The sequence below is a fragment of the Eptesicus fuscus genome, chromosome 7 (assembly GCF_027574615.1).
Source record: "Eptesicus fuscus isolate TK198812 chromosome 7, DD_ASM_mEF_20220401, whole genome shotgun sequence".
Classification (NCBI taxonomy): Eukaryota; Metazoa; Chordata; class Mammalia; order Chiroptera; family Vespertilionidae; genus Eptesicus; species Eptesicus fuscus.
This window is the reverse complement of record NC_072479.1, coordinates 32,197,637-32,224,043: the sequence shown is the minus strand read 5'-3', so window position 1 is coordinate 32,224,043 and position 26,407 is coordinate 32,197,637. Positions and strand designations below refer to the sequence as shown.

Here is a 26,407-nt window from a genome sequence, read left to right as displayed (position 1 = left end):
TCTTAATGTGGCTACTAGAAAATTAAAAATTACGTATGTGACTCACATTTGCGGTTTGCATTATCTATCTGTTGGCTCTTGGACTGGAGATAAGTGTCAGTCTTCCAGAGAGTGAGCGTAAATATTCACTTATATGGGTGGGAAGAGGGTGCTACATGTTTAGATGTCACCATGACTGCAAAGTGCAGCTGATATTCATTAAATAGGGGACAAAGATTTTAAATATCAATGAGTAGAGAATGCTTTAGCTTGCCCTTCTGAAGATGACAAGTGTGCCCCTGATGAGAAACACTGACTTGTGGGTGACTTTTTCTCTAGAAAATCCATTAGGAATGTGGACAGAACAACATTAACTCCACCCATCTCATGGCATAGGGTATTTAGTCATAGAAGGCTTGAGTCTCATGATTCAGTGGATACTCAGATTACAAAGTGTGTGTCACCTTGTCCGTGGTCCCTTAGTAGTTGCACATACAAAGGCCCAACTCAAAATCCTTGAAGTTCTCTGGGCTATTTTTTTCACTCAGGTATACTTTTGCAAGGACCTTGTGGACTTTGAATTGTTAGAGAATTGTCTTGGAATTGTCCTAGAGGGTGAGGGGCCAATTCAATTTTTTTCCCCAACCCATTTTCTATATAAACACTTGGAGTAACCCCAAATCAATGCAGCAACAATTTAGTGGTTCAATCTTATATAATATCATTCTGGCCAGCAGAAGTGAATGTTTCACTTGCTAGGGCACTCTCCTGGAACCAGGGGAGGCCATTGGGTCCAGAACAACTGCATAGTGCAAACGTCTCTGGGCTCAGCAGGACATCTTGTCAACCCCAGGCCTGGGCTAGAGAAGTAGAGAGCACCCTGATGGGAAGAAACAGGGACCCTGGCCCACATGGTTTAGTTATATTAGATGATACTGGTCTCAAGGTCTGAGACACAACAGAAACTTTCAATGCTTCCAGAAATTGGACCCACTCAGGTCTAGGTTTTTACTGAGGCTTCCTTGCCCAGAAAGCAATTCCAGGCCAGCCTCTCCTAGGCACCAGAGGGAAGCTCTTAGAGAATTTCAACAAAGGTACTGCAAAGTGTGAGGCTTCCTAAGACCCAGGCTGAGGAATTCAAGGAAAGACCCTCCTATGCCCAGATCTATGAGTAATACTAGATGGAGATATTTGCTCATTTGGATTGTGAAGGAAAATATCTCTATGTTGCCTGGACCTTAGACTCCATTCAAAATAATTTATTTCATGATGGCCCTTGAGGTAAAATTTATGGCCCAATTCTGCAATTTAAGGTTTCTGTCTCTCCATTTTTTTTCCAGCAGAAGTACCTATATTAAAAAGGGGGAGCTCTAACTACAGACAAATTAAGACTATAAACTGCTGCTGATCAGTAGCTTCATCTTTCTTTTATTGGACCTCTCTTTATTAGTTTGTATTTACACTTGAATTGATAAATGGATACTTAATTAATGCCATGTCTGTTAGCTCTCTGGAGGAGGCATCTAGGCAGTGCCAGGCTCATAGAGAATGTGTAAAAAATGTTCACAGTTGAAGCTAAATACTGATTTCTTAAAAAAAAAGGCCCTTTCACCATGCAGAGAATGAGTCATCTCTAACTGATACTTTGTGAAGTTTATATTATATCTGTTGGTTCCATAGCATCTAGGAATAATCTAATTTTTGGAAAGGCGAGCACAACTACCCAAATATTATGTGTAGAAAGGTGCTTGCTAAATAATACCGGTGCAATCTTGAGTCTGTTTTTGTCATGATGACATCATTTTCTTTCTTATGCTGATTATAGCAGGTCAATGAGTTCAGACAATTCCAATACAATCTGGCAGATGGCTATAAATGAAAGGGATATGCAATTTAGTAGGCAAAATGCCTCTGAAATGTATTACTTTTTATATGCATTTAAAGGAAATTTGTAAAAGCACTTTAAAAAATCAATAATATATCCATTTTATATGTCTTTAATTGGGGATTTTGCCTGTTCAAAATTAATATATTTTCCTCTTTTATTTTCAAACTAGAGACCCGGTGCACAAAATTTGTGCACAGGAGGGAGGTTCCTTAGCCTGGCCAGCACCCTTTCCAATTCGGGACCCCACGGGGGATGTCCAACTGCCGGTTTAGGCCCGATCCCTCACTATTCACTGTTACAGGGATCGGGCCTAAACCGGCAGTTGGACATGCCTCTCACAATCGGGGACCGCTGGCTCCTAACTGCACGCCTGCCTGCCTGCCTGATTGCCCCTCACTGCTTCCCTGCCGGCCTGATCGCCCCTAACCACCTCTGCCTCAGCACTGCACCCGGGACCTGGGATTCCCTCTGGCCAGCCGCAGGCACCTGGGACCCAGGTTGGTTTTGTCTGGGCCAGCCGCAGTCGCAGGGGACAATGGGCAGGCAGCTTCTCTCTCTCCTAGGCCATAGCAGCAGCTGCTGGCACCTCTGGGACCACTGGCAGGCAGCTTCGTCTGGGCATGGCTTTGTCAGGAATGACATCTGGATGGTTGTCTGGAAGACATCCTGCCTAATTAGCATATTACCTTTTTATTAGTATAGATTATAAGAGAAAGTTTATTTAGAAAATTACAGAGATCTTAGAAGTGAGCCAGCAGGCTCAGGAAACAAGTTACGGAAGCCAAAGAAGGGCCTCTGGAGCATCGGAGAGACTAAGGCAAAGGTAAGGAGCCTGGGGGAAGAAGTGAGGGAAGGGAAAGGCATGGCTGTGCTCCCCTGAGGGACAGTGCTCTTTTTACTCATTTTTCACAGCTTTGCTATATTGGGCTCTACTTATCCAATTCTCCATTCTTGAAGATCTTTCTGTTCTTGATTATGGTTCCTTCTCTTGCAATGTCTGTCAATGGCCTCTTGTCTTTATCCTCACTATTCACTGTTAACATCAGCTAGGCTGGTTATGTGTGTTCTGTTCTTTTTTTCTTTGTAGTCATTATTATTAGGGCTCTCTGCAGACCTGGGAGAACTGTGTTTCCCAGTAGTAAACAAATGAATGTTAAGATCCTATGGAGCAGATGATTCCCCCAGAAGCAATAAATGCTTTAACACATCTACCTTGTCTTCACACGCTATCACCGTTTTCATAAGCTTTAGGTTAACTGCCTCTTAGCAAGGTACTTGATTGCTCTAACTCCTAGCCTCCTACTTGACCCTGGAATTTAGATCATTTAATTTGTGTGCGTGTCTCTGCTTTAAGTTGTTGTCTTTTGAGCTCTGCATTTCCAATCTCTCCACAGTTAGGTAACTTTATCTTTAGTCCAACCATTTCCTTTGCTTAATAATTTGGTTTCCCATTCCTGACCCCAGCCAATAACCCACTTCCTGACTAACCACAGAAAAGACCCAAGTTGTTTCTAGCACACTCCCCTTAGAGTGTTTTTTTTCTTTCATGTCACTTCAGTACCCTTTCTCAGGTATCAGTTCTATTTGAAACTCTAGCTGTACACCTTTTCAATTCTGTAGAAAAATTTCACTTAGATTTTCCTAGTAGAATCAAATGTATCTAGGGAGAGAAAATTAATAATCTGAACTCCTTTCTTACATTATGTCTGTATCTTTAATAAAAAAATTATACTGTATTTTATGATGTCTTTTTTTACTGTTACCTTGAATTACTTTTTAATTTTTATGCACTTATGTGCAATATCCTCAAAAAGTTATAAACTTGATGAAATAGTCATGTTTTTAATTTCATTAAGTTACCAAACTTGTTCCAAGGGACTAGGAGCTCAATGAGCTATTTTTTATTAAAACGGTTCCAAGCGTATATGTCTGGAGCACTAGACTAGGTAGTGAGAGCTGGGAACTAATACCCTTAAACCATTATTAAACTCATCTCTATTTTTACATACTATAGAGTGTGGAACACTACATGATCTTAGATTTGTCTAACTCTGAAAGTCTGTAATTTTAAAAATACACATGCATTTTATAGTAAACAATTAATAGTATATATTTTGTAAAAAAAAAAAAAAGGTTGTTTGATATAGGCTTAAATGTTAGAGTGTCATAGATTCAGTATTACTAGATTTGAAGTAGATCTTAGAAGTCATCCAGTCAAACTATCTTTCCAATGCTTGGATCCCCTCCACAACACATTTTCCTAGTCTTTACCCAGCTTTTGCTTTATAATTTACCTAGTTTTCAGTAACCAAGAAGGCCTTACCTCAAAAGCCAGCTCTTTGGATATAATTATGACACTTCTTCTGAGATTGAGATGAAGATAATCTTTGATTAACACTTTGGTTCTAGTTTTATACCCTCATTTAACAATGAAAAAGCCAACAGCTCTTCCACATAATAGCTCTTCAAATATTTGCAATCAGCCATACCTTTGGGTCATCAAGAAGAATAAACACATTCATCTATGTGTCTATTCCTCACATGAGTTCAATCCGGTACATGAGCTTAATCCTCCCCTCTAACCTTCCTCCAAGGTTATGATATGTCTCTAAAAGTGCAGTAAACAGAAATGGATACTATGCCTTGGCTGTTATCTTACCACAGATAGAATAGAAAAGTCTTCTTTTATCCCAATGCTATGTCTATTAATGTGGCCTATGTCTATTAATATTATTGACTAATATATTGACTTTACAGTTACTTGAAATTTCTGATTTTTTCTTAGAATAATGTTTAGAATCAAATATTTACGAGCCTCATATTTTACATTTTAGACAGTATTTATGAATAAGTCTATTTCTTAAAATTTGTGATTCATAACCATATTAGTAATCCATAAATCAGATATCTGTGTGGTTGAAATGTTCATGTCCAAGCAATTAGGGGATGTGCTGAACGAGGAGAGAGAGAGTCAGTCATAACCAACCCATGAGAGACCTTGAGCTAGGTGGCAGCACTCTATTAATTGGCATTATTACAGCAGTGTTACTCAACCAGTTATAACCGCCACGTAATTTTTTCATCATCCACACCCCGTTTTGACATCTTGTCCACTACCTTTCCTGTTCTGTTACAGAACAAGGTTTGTTTGACATGGATATTTTTAACACAGCTTAATTTATTTTGTTTCAAAATAGGTTAATGCTTTCTGATAAAATTAAAAATCAAGCCAGTCAGGTTTCTAATTACCGATGCATAATCCTGGATCTTGGGTTTCAGAAGCCCTGTTAGTAGCTGTTTGGACAGGACAAACATAGAACATAGCAGGCAAACGTTCCTGGGCCAGAAACGTGCGCAATAGTTTTGTTTTGTTTTAAATGAAAGGCTGTATATGTTTATGTATGGGGGTTCCCATATACATATTGCCTTTGCTAGCAGTACATTTGTAAAGATATATTATATGTAGTATACTAAATTTGTTCTCCATGGTTAGGGGCTATCAGTGTAGTCACATTGACTGACCTACCACATCTGAAGTTTACCTTATTAACCTGGGTTTTCAAATCGTTACATAAGGCAAATAACACCCCTTTACAAATATTCTTCTCTATGAATTACTAAGAATTCCTTCCTTGTCGTGTATTATTCCTTATGGAACCAAGTGAACATTTTCATGGTTTTTTTTGACAGCTTTATTTCTCCACACCATCTAGCATAGCTACTCTCAGGTTAATTTGTATTTCTCTTCTCTTTGTATGAGATAAACTCTTCAGCCAACAGTTCCGAATCTTAGGACGTGATTCAAAATTTTGACATGGTTCTTGGACATTATCATTCCTCAACCACATTGCTTTCCATGCCATCCTTTCTTATCTTCCATTTTCATTGGTAGGACAAAGAAAAAAAAAAAGAGAAAACACTGAGAAATAAATGAAATAAAATACAGATGGACACTCAGAAGTGACTGTAGCGAGTAGCAGTAGAAGGTCAAACACGCATACTTACGGAGCTGCCCGAGCCGAGCTTTTTCTTTTTTACCAAACAAACGTCCTATCGAAGACTTGATTCCCTTCTTCTTGGGGGCCTTGTGAAGAGAGTCTTGGCTGCTGTTGGCACTGCCAAGCCCAAGGCTGTCTGGCTCCAGGGAGGCAGCTAAACTACTGCAAACCACAAAGGAGGGCAAATGCTCATTTTAATGCAACATCCACAAGGTCCGTACACAAGATTTGCCTCCTTTATAAAGGTATGAAAGGAGAAACACGTAGACTTCTGAAGTTTTCTCCCTTTCTGCTCACCTTTCCTCTCAATCAAACTGAAGTATGGTTTCACATCCTAGGGCCCTGAGCCTCCAAATTTTCTCTAAAAAATTTATTTTTGTTCCAAATGATCTTTTCCCTTATTTTTTGGTACAATCTCAAGCTAATCAGTAAACATAGGTGGTTTTATTAACTACATGTTAAATGACCTTCTATTATTTAGCACTTGACCCTTTAACTATTTTTTTTCCTCTGAGTGCTTTTAAAATCTTAAATCTAATAACATATGATAAGAAATTTAAATATAACTAATAATGAAGTTTAATGAATGGTTTCACTGGATTTTCATCAAGCATTCTTTCTCCCAGTTTTGGAACCCAATTCACTCAATTTAAAATCATCTGGTTGGGATTCAGAAGTAACAAATCATATACCCTAGTGATTATTGTATACTTTTTTCTTGTAGTTCTAAGGTATTCTTTGATGTACATGATAAGCTGAAATGACACTCAAGCAGATGGTCTAGGTTCCATTCCTGGTCAGTGTATTTGACACTGTATTAATAGGAGAGGTTCAATAGATATTGCCCTCATTCTTTTTTATACAGCTATTCAATTGACAATGACATAATAAATTACTTAATGTTACTTACTCATTTTAATTAATTTGAGTTCACAATCCCTAAACTCAAAAACTATTGCTTTTCTTATGTGACAATATAATTCATTTTTTGACAGTGAAGGAAGTATCTATTTTGAAGCATTAGAAATTAAAAGTAAGCACAACAGAAATATTGCTTGCCAGAACAAAAAGCTCTGTTTTCAAAAATATTTGTTGTAAAACCCATACTGTTTAGAAGGCAGATTCTTACTTAAAGTATTAATCATTGTTATGTTCACTTATATCAATTATGTATCTAGAGATGCTGCAATTGGTGACAGAAAAAGGACATACAGTTAAGATTAAATTGCATGATTACATTTATTTATGTCATTAATTATTATATAGCTCTGCTTGCAATTTTTTTAGGTAGATGGAAAGGACAATATGAAATGTCATTATGACAGATGGTATATTTCCCGATATAACCTTATCTTTTCCATTAATATTTTGTAAATTTGTGTGTGTGTGTGTGTGTCTGTGTGTGTGTGTGTGTGTGTGTGTGTCTTTTCCTTTCTAGGAACTTTCTGCCTGAGGAGCAGCAGCACCCAAAGTGTGGTGTACCTAGTCTGCTAAAGGGAAATGGGGCACAGTCATGGACTTTTCAGACCTTAATTACTCTTACACTCCAAGGCAAATGTATAAGCTTGTCCTTGATGGGAGCAAAATATGCCACCTTGGGATGTACCACTTTGGCCTGCGGGTTATTTTAAGCTGAAGACAGCCGGTGTCCAGCACTCCCAGGAGAAGCTTTATACCTCTCCCATAACTGCCCAAAAGAAGTTAGGTCAGGGGCCTGTACCAGGAAGAGAGCTATAAGTGAGAAAACTTTTTGTATCAGAAGGACTTATCTGCATAGCATGGCGAACATTTACTTACCAAACATAAGATCTCATTTTTCTATGAACTGTCTTCCTCCCCTTTGAAGCTCCAGACCCTTAACCCCTTCTTCTTAGCTCAGGATAGTATGTAAGCCTCAATATAAGACCGACTGCCAGGGAATCTCCTTATTTTATGGGGCTCCCATATGAATGAAATATGTTGTTTTATCCTGTTAATCTGTCTAATGTCAATTTAATTTAGAGCAGCCAAAAAACCTAAAAGGAAAGAGGTAGAAAGTTTTCTGCCCCTACATCCTAGAATCCCTGTAGTTTTTGTTACTATTCCTAATATGTTCCTCATCTAGGCTGATTCTATTTCAGTAGAAAATATACACCAAAAATAGAAGAGCTATTCTTTTTTTTTCTTCTATTAAATTTATTGGGGTGACATTGGTCAGCATGATCATATAAGTTTCAGGTGTGGATTTCTATAGTACAAGATCTGTATATTGCAACACCACCCAAAGTCAAATCTTCTCCTGTCACCATATATTAGGACCCCTTCTCCCCCATCCCCTTCCCTCTGGCAACCACCACACTGCTGTTTGTGTTCACTAGTTTCAGTTTTATATCCCACACTTGAGAGAGAAGAGCTATTCTTATAAATATTGGCTAATAACAGGACCACAAATGTAAAGTTAATTTTAAAACTAAAAATTTGATCTCAGAATGAAAATTTGTTCTTTTCACAAATATTGTGCAAGTTGTGATATTTTTTCTATTTATTTCACAAGTTGAAATAAAAATCTATCTATATATATATAAAAGCCTAAGTGACCATTGCAACTGAATGGATGTTCGAACAGGCTGCGTGGGGTGACTAGGCTGGCAGGAGGGTTAGTGAGGGGTGACCAAATGACCGAGCAGCAGGCTGCATGGGGCAACTAGGCCCGCTGGGTATGCAGTTGGGGGTGACTAGGCCAGCATGGGTGGCAGTAAAGGGTGACCTGGCCAGTAGTGGGGGCAGTTAGGGGCAACCAGACCTGCGGGGGGGGGGGCAGTTGGGGGTGGCTAGGCTGGCAGGGGGGGCAGTAAGGGGCAACCAGGCCAGCAGGTGGGGCAGTTGGGGGTGACTAGGCTGGCAGGGGGGGGGCATTTGGTGGTTACCAGGACAGCAGGGATGCCATTAGGGGCGATCAGGCAGGCAGGCAGGTGAGCAGTTAGGAGCCAGGGGTCCCAGATTGTGAGAGGGATGTTCAACTGCCGGTTTAGGCCCAATCCTGGGGATCAGCCCTAAACCGGCAGTTGGACATTCCCCGAGGGGTCCTAGATTGGAGAGGTTTGGAGAGGGTGCAGGCTGGGCTGAGGAGACCTCCCCCGCTTCCACGAATTTCATGCACTGGGCCTCTAATGTTATATAAAATTTTAAGCAGTCTATTTGACCACACTGAAAGGAAGAGGAATGTTTTTCAGGAGGAGCGCAGGCACTGTGTCCTGTGCTGGGAGAGTCATACCTTCTGGCCTCATTGTGGTAGGAAGAAGGGAGGGTGTGAGTCATCCTGATGGTCCTAGGGGTCGGAGGAGGGGAAGTTTCACATTTAATTGTTGCTTTATCCTCCCGACCATCTTCTTCCACCACTGCAATCTACAAGTGAAAACAATATATTCAGGTGAACTTTTCAAATTTCAACTGAAATGAATAAAAATGGAGAAACATCAAAGCAAGGCTATCTGAGAAAACTCTAACACAAAAACAATCCAAAAAACTTGGGGCATATAGGTTTTACATATATAAATTCACGTTATTAAAGAGTGTTAATTTAATAACTCTTTAAGAGTGTAGACACTGCAGTTAAAGTAAATATGGACCTACTACAAAAAAAATGTTAGGAGTAAATAAATACCAAAGATCAATATGCAGGTGTTATAGTCATAACTAGCTAGTCAATATTAATAACAGGAAAGGAGCAAAGGGGAGGCCAGACATTATACGCATGATCACCTGGGCAGCTTCACCAGGAAGCTGCAACTTCATACTCCCCAGGGAGCCACCTGTCCATTCCCTGCAGTTCACTGGGGGAAGGGATCCAACAAAGGGGGAGATGGGCGCTTGTGCAGTCAAGTCAGCGTGACATAGCTTGCCTGTCTGTGTAACCTGAGAAAAATGACTGGCTAGGAGGTAGAGGCACTGCAAGCCCACGAAGTTCTGAAGGGTTAATGGCTAAGCTCCCAGGCATAATGCTCTCTCTGCTCTCCTCTTGCCAGCTCTTGCGCTCTCTTGCTAGGTGACCCACACTCACCTGTGTGCTAGCCTGCCGTATGGCCTTCAGCAGCACCATGGCCCGGCCACGTGGACCCCACAGGCAATGGAATGCAGCTGGGAACGCAAGCTAAGTTAGCCAGATCCCGGACTGGACCGTGCTTTAATGTGGAGCAGAAACTCTGGGCAGTGGCTTCAATCCTAGCCCTGCTGGAGGCAAGACTGGACTTTTTCCATGGCAAGAGAGAAAAATGGAACCTGGGAAACCTAGGTGCTTTAATCCCTAGGTGCTTTATTTTGGAATCAACTTTAATATATCAGAATATAAATAATTTACTAAAATTAGAGCAAATTTACTAAAAATGCATAGTCAGGCTATCATAGCATGGACATCTTTTCAGTGGGGGATTTTTGAAGTGAGAACACAAGCTGTCAAAATGCAACTTTATCAGATTATGTTTTAAATTGCTCACACTAAAGAAATGTATTCAGAGTGTTTAGAAATGAGTTACAGTTTAAATAAAAAACTTTATTTTTAAAAGGACGATAATGAAAGGTCGAAACATAATTCTTGCAAATTGTTTCATCTCACCACTTGTTATGAGAAAATTGACAAAGGCAGACAGAAAACCCTAAGAAGATGAGGCGGGAGGGATTTCCTTAAAGAACACTGTATTTCAGAATCCAGAACAAATCCTGATTGCATAAATTTTGACAGAGATAGAGATATAGAGCTGTATTAAAATAAGACTTTTCAATAATCAAGCTATTTGTGAAGGTATGTTTTTGCAATAATGGCATATTTCCTTCATAGCATCGTTGTGCATTACAAATACATACGGTGATAGAAAAACTGTGGAAAGCACAGCTTTAAGAAATAGTTGCAGAAGTTCTGATGAAAAAGTTCTAAATATGGCTATGGCAAAAATTTTAAAGCTGTGTTCTCTTTTTATGTCTATGCAATGTCTTGCTTGTTTCTACATTAAGTTATTATGCTTAAAAGTGTTTATATATGATGGAGACCTCATGCATTGGAGAAACTTAATGAAGTTGTTTTTCGGTGCTTTTGTCATCCAAGCCTAGATTACTCTCAACGATTTAGGCAGGTATCTTCATAGAATTTTCTCTCTCCGTTTCAGCTAACAGAGTGTCACCAAAAGAATCTTTTTAAGAACTATTTCCAGCATTATATCAATGCTATGGAAAACCCTTCCTAAACTCACATTCCATTTCAACTCATGAACTGTGTTTCCGTACTCTTCCTGACATGTATTTATGGTTCACAGTTCATGACCTAACCATGACTGTTTTCCACTTTGTTTCTGCTAAGCATGATGATTTCTGCTCCCAGATTTTCTCCTGAAACACGTTTGTTATAAAATATCCTCCTTTCTTCGATCTGCCAGTCAAACTATGCTGACTTTTTGAATACCAGCGTTTAAGAACACTGTACACAAGCGGTTTCTCCGAATAATGCTGAGAGCTCAAACCATCTAAGCAAAATTCGAGAGAAAGGCTTTGGAATCAGAGCTGGATTTGAATCCTGGTTTCTCTTATTTGTGGTAATTACTTACCACATGTGCTAACTAAGAACAAATGTCTTCATCGATAAAATGGAGGTGGTGATACTTGTTTTAATGTTTTCTTTTGAAGGGTAAGTGAAATCATGCAGGTAACTCCTTACCCTGATATGAACAATTTTTAGCTTGTAGTCTTTCCATAACCTACCTTTCTTACCAATCAATCATCTGTTCTCTGAATTCCCTGAGGCTGAATTTCTGAAAAGGATCTTGCTTTGTAATTTTTCTTCCTTTACCTACTGAAATTTTACTCAGATTTTTTTTCTATGTTCCCAGCACTGGAGTCCATTTTATTCCCTATTTCAATATTTATGCTCTTGATCTCGTTCTGAACAGGAAAGCAGTGTATTAACTATATTTGCATATTTTCTATATTCTTGATGCTCTGGCGCCTGGGGCCATCCTGAGCCAGGAGAGACTGCCTCTCCCTGGGCTAGCTAAATCCTAGAGAAAGCAAACCACTTCCCTGGAGGGGGCCTTCCACATGAAAATCCATCCATCCAGATCTGGACCCCACCCCGTCTTACCTATCTGCTCTTACACTCCAGGAAGCAATATTCCTCGGCCGTAATCATCCGGGTCAGGCGTTAGACAACTAGAGACAGCCCCTCTCCCTAGAGCCACCAAAATTATTCAAAACAGCCGATCCTAACCCTACTCACCTACTTCGCCTGGTCTTTCCCACGGAAACCATAATAAAGTCTCCTGCCCATGCTTCCCCCACTCTCTCTGTCTCCTGACCCATACGGGCTCCCCTGTGGCCCTACATCCCACGGCGAGCCCATCCTCTTGGAAAAACTAACAAGTCATCTTTTCACTGCAGTTGTCTCCTGACCTGTTGGCCTCACTGTACCTGAATAATAGTAAAACCTACATTTGCTATTGTTCTAGTAGAGATAGTAAACTATATAATTGTTGTGCCAACCGTGCTCTAAATCTTCTGTAGAAAATCAGGATACTTAGTCCCCATAATCTAATGGTTGACCCAAAAAAGCATGAAAAAATTTTTTTGTTTTAAGACATTTGTTCTTATGGTCATATTTAAAGAATTCAATAATGCTTAAATGCTTTTACTATTTCTTTTTCATGTTACTACAGTATTTAAACTACAAGGAACATAATTTTAAAGCTTTCATAGGAAAAACACACACGATATTCAACTGGTAGTCATAGAAAAGGTGTTTACAGTACCTTTCTCCGGTGTTTCCTTAGATCACTTGGCTGTGATTGGCAGTAACAAAAGCAACATAAAACACAACTAGTTAATGATTATCATTTAACCATGTTACAAGTTTAAATAGTATCTACAATTTGACTTTGGTTTTTTTTATCCCATTTTTTCCTAGATAAATGTGTTTATATTTACTTGTTAAAATAATAATAAGAGCACTCCTCTCGGAAGTCACTTTAGAGAGGGAACTTCCTGGATGGCATGGGGTATGGCATGTCACCTATGCACAGGCATCCGATATGAGACATGGGCCCTAGGAAGCATAAAGCACAAACAGAGCGAGCTAGCCAGAAGTAAATATGGAGCTAAATCCTCCCCGTAAAATACAAATGGCCATGAAAAGATTGTGCATAAACACACATCCAGTCCATATACATGGAGTTTACAAACACTGCCTTTTGCCCATCTGTGCAGGCCTTGGGCCTCCCTTGGGCAGGGGGGCTGTTCCTGAGGGCTCTCAGTCTTCCTGGACTCTGACGCATCCCCCATTCCCAAGTGCCACACGCTCTGACCTCAGCATAACATGTTTTTGGAGCTGCTATTTTCTTGTCAATGCTCTTTTACATAATATTTTATAAAGCTAATTCTTTATGAGTCCATATGAACCTTATTCACTTAATATCTTTGTTGCTTTGTCTTATGGAAATAAAATGATTTTTGTTAAACTATTCCATTACGCTTTACATTTTACTTGTTATTAGAAAATGGGTAGGTTTTCCCCACCCAGTGTTCTAATTAGATATTGCTAACATGTCATTTATGCTTATGTGTTAGTGGTGAGGTAAAAGTGGATATACTAATAAAAATAAATGCAACAAAGCAATAAACATGATTGCAAAACATATAAATATAGACAACCCAAACAATTACAATGTATTTGCAATCTATATTTTTTGTCCCTAAAATTTCTGATGTTTCTTTGAATATTCAAATATAAATTATACCCAACAATATTATTTTTCCTCCACTATTTTCTACATGTAAAAGAAAATCTGTTTCACTATTGTTATTTGATGACAAAGTTTCTGTAAGTAATAAGGACTTTCTGGATTTCATTTCTTGTTTATCTGGGTCAGATATTCAACATTTTAAATACTTGTTAACCCTCAGAAAATGTTCTAAGTAATTTTAATACTGAAATTATAGTGTGATAATGTTCATTTACCACTGATTTATTTATAAATGACTAACTCAAGAAAATTCATGAGAGCACTAGTACCCTTGTCAAACACACAAATGCCACATCTAAATATTAAAAATATTTTATCTTATTACTATAAAAGTAATAACACTATCAAGGGTTATAATACTAATGTTCATGAAAATACTTAAGAGTTCAAAACACTATGTTGTAAAAATGTAAGACAATAATAGTAGTACAGAAACAACCAGTTTCCTTGCCTTGAATGCTGACTAAATTATGCTCTATGGACCAAGATTCTTACTTAACTGTAGTTGACAAGCAGGTCATCAATATGTAGCATGTACTAAACAGGCATAAACTAAGCCAGAGACAATGTCATTTTAGTTAATAAAATCAGAGGGATGTCTAGATTTCTAAAATAAGTAGATCATAATGTAGCTCAGTTACTGCCTTAGTATATCTTAGTACATCGGCTAAAATTTTGCTCTGTATCTGGTTGGAGTTGGTTCTGATTGGTTAGTCTTTTTTCTGAATGGCCTATTGTCCGTGCTTCTATTTTTAATATTAAGTATGGAAGTCAACAGAGACTAGAGGACTCACTGGCTTAATGTCTTAAGGAGATAAATGTTTCCTTTTTTAAAAATAATTCACCATTTCTCTTCTATAGATTTTATTGCATGGAAGTTCCATAAATACAAAGTTTGCTGTGGGCAATATTGCCTCACCATATAAGTAGTTTTCTATTTAAGTTCTCAATTGCATAATCAAAGAAAGAGATACCTACATTTATATATTTATATACGTAACAGAAATTTCATCAAGGTAAAATGAAAACTTAAAAATAAATTATTTATAAGGTGGTTTTCATCTATATAATTCACTAGCCATGTCACAAATGATTGCAACATATTTATTTAAAAATGTCATTAGAAAGCGAATTAAACATCTTGGCAATATATTACACACACACACACACACACACACACACACACACACACACACACACAGACATTGTGAACTTTTATAGAAGCTTCACAACCTTCTTACCAGAAACACAAAATACATTTCAGATTTTTCTGTAGGATGATTAATTTATCCTCCATTAATTAAGTTTGTGCTGGATTTTACAGTGTATCAACTATTATTTTACCTATTTGTCTTTTAATTAACCTTTTCATTTACTTATTATATAACCTAGGGAAAGTTACACCTATGTGGATTACAAATCCTCATCTCATAATGGGATTAATAACTGTCCCTACCACATAGGGTTGTTGTAAAAAGAAGAAACCGTAAAATACACAGAAAGCCCTTAGCCCAGTCAGTATCAACTAATGTATCATTAATCCGAGTGGCAGCAAAGGTTCTCTGGGCGCATACCAGTGTCATGACTCCCATCCGGTCCATTTCCCTGGCAGGACTTCGCGGTGTGAGCTTTGGCGTTGAATGTCCACTGGGGGGCGATGAGCTGGCCAGTGAAGACGCTGTAACGGAGGCAGTGATGGAGGTCCCTGGGTGGACTCGCGCTAAATTCAGGCCTTCCAGGCTCACACTAGCTACTCTGTTCTCAATTTCTTCAGCACGTAACTCTGTAGATTCTTTTTCTTCCTGAATTAGCCTGAAAGATACAGTTTAATTTTGATCCATTATATGCTCCAATAATGCTAATAAGTCAATAAAAATTCTGTGAATATTTTATGTCAAATCTACTAGTTTCATCTTTTTTTTTTTCCCTCTGGGGAATATAACTTTCATTAAATCCAAGGGCTTCCTGGCTGAAATTTAGAAAATCACTTTCTAAGTGACACATAATTCCTCTCCACTTCTATACTATAACCTGAAAAACTCCTTGCCTGCATAATTAATTTATGCCATTAATCCTAAACTTACATTTGAACTCCTGCACTGATAAATGAGTTTTAGAAACTAAGATTCCAAAAAAGTTATTAAATCTTACCTCCAACCCAATAACAAAGTATAATTGATAAAATCCTAAATAAATGGTCATTCATAATTTACATTTGGATAAATAAATGACCAAGTCATTTTTTAAACATTAATGTACTTAGCCAAGTCACCTTTAAATAAACACCATGCAATTTAATAATGTAGAGATGTCCCTAGCTGGTTTGGCTCAGTGGATAGAGCATTGGCCTGAGGGCTGAAGGGTCCCAGGTTCGATTCCAGTCAAGGGCACATGCCCGGGTTGCGCGCTCGATCCCCAGTAGGGGGCGTGCAGGAGGCAGTCAATCAATGCTTTTCTTTCATCATTGATGTTTCTATCTCTCTCTTCTCTCTGAAATCAATAAAAATATATTTTTAAAAATGTGGAGATGACAGATAATTATAAAATTAAACTGTTGCTATAGATCCTTTTGAGATGACAAAGCTTAAATAGAAACAAGCTTCAAGAAGGTGTATATATTAGCTATACAAAGACAAAGAATAAAGAGCTTCTGCTGGGTTGAATAAAGTTCCTACTTAACTTGAACCTATACATATTTTACATATTGTTATAATGAAACCATGTACCAGTCTAGTTTGTTTGAAAAAAAACGGGGACAGAAACCTCCTGAGAAATTTCCTTTTACCTACAAATGGCTTAGTGGTATCTCCAATGACATATACTCTTTAACCTCAAAGTTATGATCATTGAAAGTTTTCAGGAGACAGTTTGGCAGTTCCTCATAGAACTGCACATAACCTTACCACTTGATTCAGTAATCATGCTCCTTAGTATTTACTCAAAGAAGTTGAAAACTTATGTCCATACAAAAACCTATACATGGATATTTAGAGCATCTTTACTTAAAATTTCCAAAACTTTGAAGCAACCAAGATGTCCTTCAATAGTAAATGGATAAATAAACTGGAATATTAGTCAGCACTAAAAAGAAATGAGCTATCAAGGCATGAAAAGACATAGAAGAAGATTAAATGCATATGACTAAATGAAAGAAGCCAATCTGAAAAGGCTACCTATTATATGATTACAACTATATGGCACTCTGGAAAAGGCAAAACTATGGAGACAGTAAAAAGAGCAGTGGTTGCCAGGTTTTGGGATGGGGAGAAGGATGAATAGGCAGAACACAGCAGATTTTAAGGCAGCGAAAATACTCCTTGATACCATATTGATAGGTAGATGTCATTATACATTCTTCCAAACACATAGAATGCACAACAGCAAGAATAAACCACAACGTAAACTATGGACTTTGGGTGAATATGATGTGTCAATTTAGGTTCATCAGTTGTAACAAACATACTACTGTGAGGCAGGGTGTTGATTATGGGGAAGAACATGCATGTATGGAGTCAGAGGAAATATGGGAAAATCTCTGTACTTCCCTTCAGTTAAATTTGCTGTGAATCCTAAACTGCTCTAAACAAATACAGTCAATAAAAATATTAAAAAGCAAATTTTACCTTAGTTATAAGTTTTACTTACATAAAGAATTAACTTCTGCTACTTTGAAGTTTATTTTCATGGGTGCACTTTAACTTGAGTCAAAGATCAGAATCTAAAATAAAGGCTTTATCAAGTATCAGACTATAGCATCATTAATGCGTTAAACACAAGCCAATGGAAAAACTTACTCCTCTTAAAAAATGAATTTTTTTGTACATTTAAAATGATTGGTGGATAATGACTCCAGAAAAATCTGGTGATGTGGTTCTGTTGTACAAAGAATTTGTAGTTATTAACTCTAATATTCTATTAATTGTAAAGGAGAGTCAAACCTAGAGAAATAAGCTGAGTAAGAGGTACATCAAAGTTTAGTCAAACAGAACATCAAATGTTGCCTTGATGTTCAATTTATTTGGAAAAAAATACATGTCAATTCATTGATCTTTCTAATCCTGATGTAAACGTGGAAAGCAAATGAAATAACAAAAATAGATTCCCTTTAAAATGTCCTAGAGTGTTAGGAAGGGATTCTCATAGGAATTATAGACAAGCTGAATGAATAAATAAAATGACAAAAGTAAATTGGACCAATAGTAGCTAACTATAGATGAACAGATTAATGACGATTGCAGTGATAAATGAGTTTAAAGTAATTTGATCTCTTTCGTTAAGAGAATCAGTGAGTCCAGCAGATGAGCCTCAGTGGTTGAGCATTGAGGTTGATTTCTGGTCAGGGCGCATGCCCAGTTTGCAGGCTTGATCCCCAGGAGGGGGCATGCAGGAGGCAGCCCATCAATGATTTTCTCTCATCATTGATGTTTCTATCTCTTTTTCTCCCTTCCTTTCTGAAATCAATAAAAATATATATTTAAAACATAAATTAAAAAAAAAAGAGAATCAGTGAACTGTAAGAAGCCAGAGAAAAGGATTTAAAAGGAAAATATTTTGTGAAATAATTAATTTGTGAAATAAGAAAAATTCTAACCAGATATACATTCCAATTACTGTTAGCATAATACCACAGTTTATATTAAGGTGCCTATTTCTTTTAAATGTTGCTATGTACTCAAATTTTATGTATTTCTTAATGTCTTGCAATCAGCAACTATTTTACTCTACATTGGGGGGGGGGGGCAGTGATGAACATATTAAAAGACAATAGTTTGAATTTATTATTTGGGTATCAACTTAATTAGTCTAGGCCAGTGGTGGCAAACTCATTAGTCAAGAGAGCCAAATATCAACAGTACAACGATTGAAATTTCTTTTGAGAGCCAAAATTTTTAAACTTAAACTTCTTCTAAAGCCACTTCTTCAAAATAGACTCGCCCAGGCCGTGGTATTTTGTGGAAGAGCCACACTCAAGGGGCCAAAGAGCCACATGTGGTTCGCGAGCCGCAGTTTGCTGACCACAGGTCTAGGCCATGATTGTTGCTGGGAATTTCTACCCTAATGCAAGAAAGCTGAGTCCCTGGAGGGACATCACAAGTTATCGGGAGTGTGTGTATGTTTTTTTTTTGTGTGTGTGTGTGTGAAAACAAATATCACAAGGGTGCATACTTGATTTTTAATCAATTTAGTGAATTCAACCATTAGCTGCACAGCATCAGGAAGTGTTATTTATTTGGAATTCATGTTTTATATATTTTTCTATTTATAATAATCAAATATTTATGAAGCACTTTCTATTTATCAAGCAACGTGCTAAGTTTTGGAAATAAAATAGTGAGCAAAACCAGATATACCTCCTAGCTCTTATATAACATACGATCTAGTGAAAACAAAGAACTGAAGGACAGAAAAGTGAACTGAAGGACAGAAGTGATGGCGAGATGTTCATGGTGAGTAGTATAAAGTGGGGGAGAGTTAGGGTAGAACAGTGTGGATTGAGGAGAATATTCCAGAAGGAAAGAACAGCCACAACAAAGGGAATAGATGGAACATTCAAAGAACAGAAAGTCATGTATAATGGAACATGGACTAGGACAGATGAAGGGAAGAGAATGTGGAAGTAGATGGGGCATTGCAGACCATCAAAGAATTTTGATCTTTATCTTAAGAGAAACTGAAGGGCTTAAAAAAGGGAAGTACATAAGTACATTTGGGTTTTTAAAAGTCTGCTCTGGCTGCAGTGTCAGTTTGAACTAGCTTGGAAATCCAAATGCCACAAAGAAACCAGGTAAAACTATTATTGTCATCCAGATGAGAAACTACTATAATGTACAATATGGTGATGATAGTGGCGAACGAGGTAAATTTGAATCAGAGTAGGAGGTCAGCAGATTAAAGCTAGAGTCAGAAAGAACAAATAAAGGCATTGTTCAAAATAGTAAAAACTGCTCATCAGTTGAAAAACAAATTAAGAATAGTTTCCTAGTTTGAAGGAAAACAAATCCACTTGACACAGTAGGGCTTTCCACTGGGATTAGTCAAAGTAATAATAGAAACAGACCACGGACGTCATTGGAATTCAAGAAAATACATAACTTAAAATTTAAATGATCATAGTGACATTTCTCAATACTTGAATGTTAAATTGTACAATTTCTACTCTACTCTTTTAAAATCATCTATTATCTAGATACCTTTTTAAATATCTTTTTTGAAATAATTCAGTCATGGTTAATGTCACACCAATGTCTAAATACTTTTAAGGAGCTGGCTGCACATGAATTTGCATGCTATTTCGTACCTTTACAGCAGTGTTAGATGTACCTTGATAATGTATCTTATCACCACCAATACCATTTAAATAGTAAATTTAAAAAGTGTTTTAAAATTCATTGGAGAAGATTTAATCTTTACCTCATTCTTTCATATCCTCCTCATATAATGTCCTTTTGTTTCATGTATGTTCCTTACAAAAGCTATCCTAATTTTATATAGGATATATACAGACATCCAGGGAATGGTGTGAAAATGCACATTCTGAAACAGTATATGTGGAGTGAGGTATGAAATTCTGCAGTTCCAATACCCTCCCCGTTGGTGCCAATGCTTTTGATATGATGATCATAGTTTTAATGTCCAGGTCTTCTAATTATTACCACCAGAATAACTGAACTCACCTGATCTCTTTGTTGATAGCATCCAGTTGTTCCTGAAGCATCATAGCTAGAGTCTGGGCATCAGAATGACCACTTGGAGAGAGAAGATCCATTGAGCTAAAAATTGTTTCTCTGTCATCATCATCAATATCAGATATTTCTGTGTCACTTTCAAAAGGGTGGCTGCTTAGCACTCCAATTTGTTGCGTTCTATTCCACTCATGATCTCCAAGAGATTTTACCTGAATGGTGAACAATTATAGTATTGATAACATTATTCATTTTCAAAGCAATATTCTGAAAAACAATACAAAAAGCACACATGCTTTTATATATTACTTGGCAAAAGCTGAACTGATTACTAACATTCTAATGTATTGGTTCAATAAAATAACTCCTTGGCATTTTATGTATGGGAGGTAGTGTCTGCATAAGTATCAACATTTTAATAGAAATAAAAATAATAAATGTAAAACTTCTCCATGATTTCTAGCTCAACCCCATACTGAGGTAAGAATTACTTTAAAGCATTTGCGCTTGTAACATTTCTCCTTTTTTACAAATTAACCCTTTCTATTGACTTGTACTCAAGCATTTCCATTTCTTGTACTAATTCATCTTATCTACACTTTTGTATTATAGACCCAGAATACTGATATTGTCACACAGAAAATTACACATGAATTCTCTCCCCAACAGTCATTTACATAAATTGAAATAAATATTATTAAAAATTTTGCAAAGTAATTTCATTTCATTTCCATTGCTCTGCTCTACTCAAATGCCTGACAGATTTTTTTAAGCCCAAGGCATACCAATGTTTTAAGTGATATAATAAAACCTCATGTGAATAAAAGTCCCGAGTAACCAATAGACCAATGTTTTTGAAGCTGTAATCTCAAAGTATGAGAGGTTTGGGAATAAAAGTGAGGTCCTAGAGTTTTCTGCTGTTTTAATTTTTTTTTTTCAATCTTGTGATGATATAATGATATTGCCTTGAGCATTTATGTAAGATTTGAAAACCTGAATTAGCTTTTATTTCACAAATTGTTTTGGTACTAAGTAGTGTTAATTTATTTTTCATTAAAATAAGAAAAGAACTAAGATGAACTTAATTTATTCTTCAATTGTTTATCTATCCATTCAACAGATATTGATTGCCTTTTATGAGGGATGAATTTTTACATGACATATAGGTACTAATTAAAAAATAAAGTGTTAAAAAAGAAAAAGAAAGAAAGGGTTTGTACAAATAAAGACAAGTAGTTATGTAGTGTTTTGGACACATACAAGTGGTTGGGAAGAACAAATATACTTAGGGCACAAAGGAATTATGTTCTCTATCAAATGCAACTACATACTTACTGAACACACATAGCTTACAAAGTTGCAATTATTGAGTGAATGCAAGGCTGGCACTGCAGTTGATCATGGACAATTCTCTCCAAACACCTTCAATACTCTGTGTACATTTTCCTCAAAGTGTTTTTAAAGTAGTAATTACAATTAAAATATTTAATTAATTTTAATCAACAGTATGAATGACATTGCTTAGGTGCCCAAGCAACCAAAAAATACAATGGCCAAAATAGCATAATGGATAGAAGCATGGAATTTAAAATGATGCAAATATAAGCTCATGTTTTGAATCTATTACTTTGCTGGCTGTGTAATTGAACACAAAATTTCTAAACTTCAATATTTTCATATCTTAAATTAGCATAAACATAGTACCCAATTCATAAGATTATGTGGATACATACATGGCATGCAGTAGGGGTTTCAGGTTTGTTACTGTTTTTAAAGCATGGCATATGTCACACTAATAAAAATGTTAGCATTTTTAATCTTCTCAGTATTAAAATTCTGTCCAAAATGTAATAGCGTATTTACTTAAAACCATCAGAGACTTGAAATAAAAAGTTTAACCTTTGGCTCATCTCTTCTCACACCCATGCGGCCTCTCCGTGGTCTTCTTATTACTTTAGTGGTTCTGTAGTCAGACTGGCTGTCCACGAGGGATCCAACGGAATAGCGCAACTCAGCTGAGGGGTCCAGATGAGTCCTGGAAAAAATGAAAAACATGAAATACAGTCAATCGCCAAAGTTAAACTTATCAGCAAATCACTATCCACTTCTTAATTGGCAATAAAGCCTCAAGGAAATAGACTTCAAGAAAAAAACCTGATGAATTGTCCTGACCCTCTGAGGTCACTCCAGAGGTTTATGTTTTCGCTTGTGAATCTCCTGTGACTCTTGCACATTATCTCACAAAAGACATCCATAGATAATTCAAGTATGAATTTTCTTAGAGTAAGCCAGTAATCCATCCCTCTGCTTCTAGAATGTCATCTATTGTCCTAATTATCCACATCTTACCCTTTCTTCAGAGTTCATCCAAATCAGGTTGTCTCCAGACACTCTGCAACTGATTTTACTTTCTTGACAGATGTGATACTAGTAGTGGATATTAGTTACTGATAATCACTAACTTTAGCTCATCTCTTCCTACCTCCTCAACTGGAAGATCAAACACAAGTTGATGAAGTCATCATGCACCATCTGTTTTCTTCATTGTTTCTTTCTTAATTACATGCACTCAGAAGCATGGAGGTCCAACAAATAATTGCTATTTAATAAATATTTAGTTATACTGTAACTTACTACAAATTCCATCAGTTTAGCTTAATAATTCCTATAATACTTTATACTTTTGGTGTGATTTACTGTTCACAAAACCCCTATGATTACTTCTCATTTTATCTGCAAAGTAAGCTTATGAGATAGTCAGAAAAACAGTATTTTATATGTAATTCATGTAAAATATATACAAAATTGGAATCTTATTAAGGAAATGGGTTTTTCAAAATCAAAAAGTAATCAGCTAGTAATTGTATATCTGAAAACTAAGAATGCTTAGTGTAGTGTTATTTCTACTACAGTATGCTGCATAGAGGAAAGTTGTACTGTGTCGTTCTGTAATTGTGAATAAATGTCACACTGTTAGGTGGCCCATGATGATTCACTGTGGCAGTGAACTTTTAGACAATACCTCTAGAACTCTGCGTTCCTGAGATTGAAAGTAAAACAATGAAATGATCATTGGATCATATTAAAATACATTTAATTTGTTAATTTAATAATACTCATTCCTTGCTATTTTTCAGCTCTTTTTTTCCTTCTCTGTCATCATAATCATCATCACCATGTGAACACATGGAACTGAATTAATTTCAGTTCAGAGTCAGAATACTTTCTTTAAAATAAGCATGATTTTCTAAATTAAAGACCTATCTGTTTAAAAAAAATTGGATGTATTTATGTCTGCAGAAAAACACAAAATACTGAATGTTTCATCAGAACTTATACTGAAAAATATAAGCTCCTTTAGAATTATATTTTTAATTTGGATTTTTCATCTGAACATCTGAAAAATGCTTTACCAGATATTCATTCATTCAACAATATTGACTGAGAGCACACTATATGGCAGTTTTTAAAAATATATATATTTTATTGTTTTTTTTACAGAGAGGAAGGGAGAGGGATAGAGAGTTAGAAACACTGATGAAAGAGAAACATCGATCAGCTGCCTCCTGCACACTCCTTACTGGGTATGTGCCAGCAACCAAGGTACATGCCCTTGACTGGTATCGAACCTGGGACCCTTGAGTCCGCAGGCGGACACTCTATCCACTGAGCCAAACCGGTTAGGGCAATATATGGCAGTTTTTTAAGGTGCTGAGATTATAGTAATTAGAAACAAAAATATTAAGAATATTAGCTTCAGCCCTTGTGAAACTAATATTCTTAACATAAGCATATGACCATGAAACATGAACATCTAGAAATCTGTGGTGTCAAAAGTTTCAAATAGCTGATGTCATAAATAAATGATCAAATGATTAAATGAGTGAGCCCTTGTAGGGTTTCTTATAGAAATTGAATCAAAGGCTCTAAGCAAAAAAGAAACTTATATGTGAATTATTGAATTCTATCTAGAGAGAAACAATTGTCTGCTTCTTTTTTTAAGATTAGGTATTGAGTCAAAGTAGGTAAGTAAAGCTAAATTAACTTGAATTCTTTAGCAAATATAATTTTGCTTTTCCTCTTTATTTGCAATTACTTTACCAAAATAGTTATATGCTCTTTGAATATGAATGACCATAATCAATGAGATTTCTTCAGTAACATTAAGTATTGAAAACATTTCTGCATGTAGAGAAAAGAGCTGATACTTCTTCCTGGAATGAGATGTAATCTACCATACAGTTCATTTCTTCATTTAATACTAGAGGCCCGATGCACGAAATTCATGCAAGGGGCTCGTCCCTCGCAGCCCTGGCTGCCTCTGCCGGCCCTCACAGCATCAGCTTCAGCCGGAAGGTTGTCTGGACGATCATTCTGCTGTCCAGTCTAATTAGCATATTATCTCTTTATTATATAGGATTCTTTTTATATCTTCTATCTATATAATTAAATGCAGAATATGAGAGGTAGTGATTTCATCTTTTATTGCATATCTGCAGAAAGGATTTCTAAATTATACAATTATTTTTTAATGTGGAAACTAAATTGGTGAGGAGTCAAAATAAGGCAGATACATATACTTGTCTATTTTATTTAAGAAGGTATTAACCACAAGGAGATTCATATTGGTTTTTAGTCAACTGAAGATAAGCTTTTAATTTAATGTTACCTTGATATTGTGGGTTCAATTAAAGAGCCAGTTCTCATTTTCAATTGGTCAAGTTCAGATCTCAGCTTTTCAATTTCTTCTGCTAATCTTTCCTAAAAATCAAAGAAGTGTTACTCAAATGATATGCAAATACCAATAATACCAAGACTCAATTATGATAAACCAAGCCAGCCACCAAGTTTAGTGGCTTTTTAAAAATGGAAAAACTGATGGATATAATTTTATTAAAAATAATTAGTCATGAAAGTAAAACATGCCTGATTTTTCCCCTTGTAATGAAAATGTGAACAGCAGAAATCAACAAAACACTATCTACAGTTACTGGAATTCATTAATTTTTAATTAAAAACAAACAAACAGGCATACTAAGGTTGTGACCAGCTATGTTCACATCACTTAAAAATATAGAGTAGAAACCATAGCTGGATTAAAAAATAAGAAAAGGTCCTATTTATGCAATCAGTGAAGGATTTCTATTATTCCATAAGGGTAGAAGGATATATAAGTGAAGGAGAAATAGGATTGAATGAAAAGAATGAGGAAAAAAATAATTAATATGAGTTAAATTATCAGTTTGATAATAGTACAATTATTTGTGCAACTGATAATTTTCTCAGATTGATATTATCAGTTTCAGTCTAAAAATTTATCAAGAGTTGTCTTATAGCCTTTAAGTGCTCATGTAAGCACTTAATTTTGTTTTCATAATTATAATTTTTATAATATAAACTGGAGGTCTTGTGCACGAAATTTGTGCACTGGGGAGGGGTCCCTCAGCTCAGTCTGTACCCACTCGCAGTCTGGGACCTCTTGCTCCTTACCGCCTGCCTGCCTATTCACTGCTCCTTAATGTTTGGCTCACTGCTCCTTAGCATTGCCGTGGAGGCAGGAGAGGCTCCCGCCACCGCTGCTGCACTTGCCAGCTATGAGCCCAGCTTCTGGCTGAGCAGCGCTCCCACTGTGGGAGCTCACTGGCCATCAGGGGGCAGCTCCTGCATTAAGTGTCCACCCCCTGGTGGCCAGTGTGCACATAGCGACAGGTCATTCTGATTGTTCCACCATAAAAGTCGCTTAGGCTTTTATTATATAGGTGTTTAAATGTGTCCTTCTGGATTTTCTATTGCTGTTTTTTCCCTCTCTAAGTGGCATGTGTTTGCCATTTTACTTGACTCATACTTCTTTTCTCATTGCATTATTTTTTTGTCAATGTGAACTTTGTAAAGTTTCTCATATCTATTATTTTTGTTCTTACTACCACCATTCTACCCTACATCCTTTTTATCTCTTTTCTGAATATTTTACCAGCTTCCACAGAGGTGATGCTCCCTTCAATCTTTTCCCCACATATTCTTCTGTTAGATGTATCATTAAAAAAAAAATGATGTATGATTAGATCAATACTTTAAAAAAATTAAACAGTTTCTTATTAT

At 36.6% G+C, this 26,407-nt stretch overlaps 1 protein-coding gene across 5 annotated transcripts in view; it reads right to left on the bottom strand.

The window, feature by feature from the left end:
• The window catches only part of PPFIA2 (PTPRF interacting protein alpha 2), a 476,100-nt gene that overhangs the window by 57,385 nt on the left and 392,308 nt on the right, over positions 1–26,407 (bottom strand). For all 5 annotated transcript variants that reach the window (XM_008143799.3, XM_008143801.3, XM_054718820.1 and 2 more), the window contains 7 exons: positions 24,978–25,069; positions 22,208–22,343; positions 20,300–20,520; positions 15,200–15,437; positions 12,636–12,665; positions 9,119–9,249; positions 5,873–6,027 (listed from right to left, as the gene is read on the bottom strand). In XM_008143799.3, the coding sequence (XP_008142021.1) occupies positions 5,873–6,027; positions 9,119–9,249; positions 12,636–12,665; positions 15,200–15,437; positions 20,300–20,520; positions 22,208–22,343; positions 24,978–25,069 (1,003 nt within the window). The remainder of the gene's footprint in view (positions 1–5,872; positions 6,028–9,118; positions 9,250–12,635; positions 12,666–15,199; positions 15,438–20,299; positions 20,521–22,207; positions 22,344–24,977; positions 25,070–26,407) is intronic.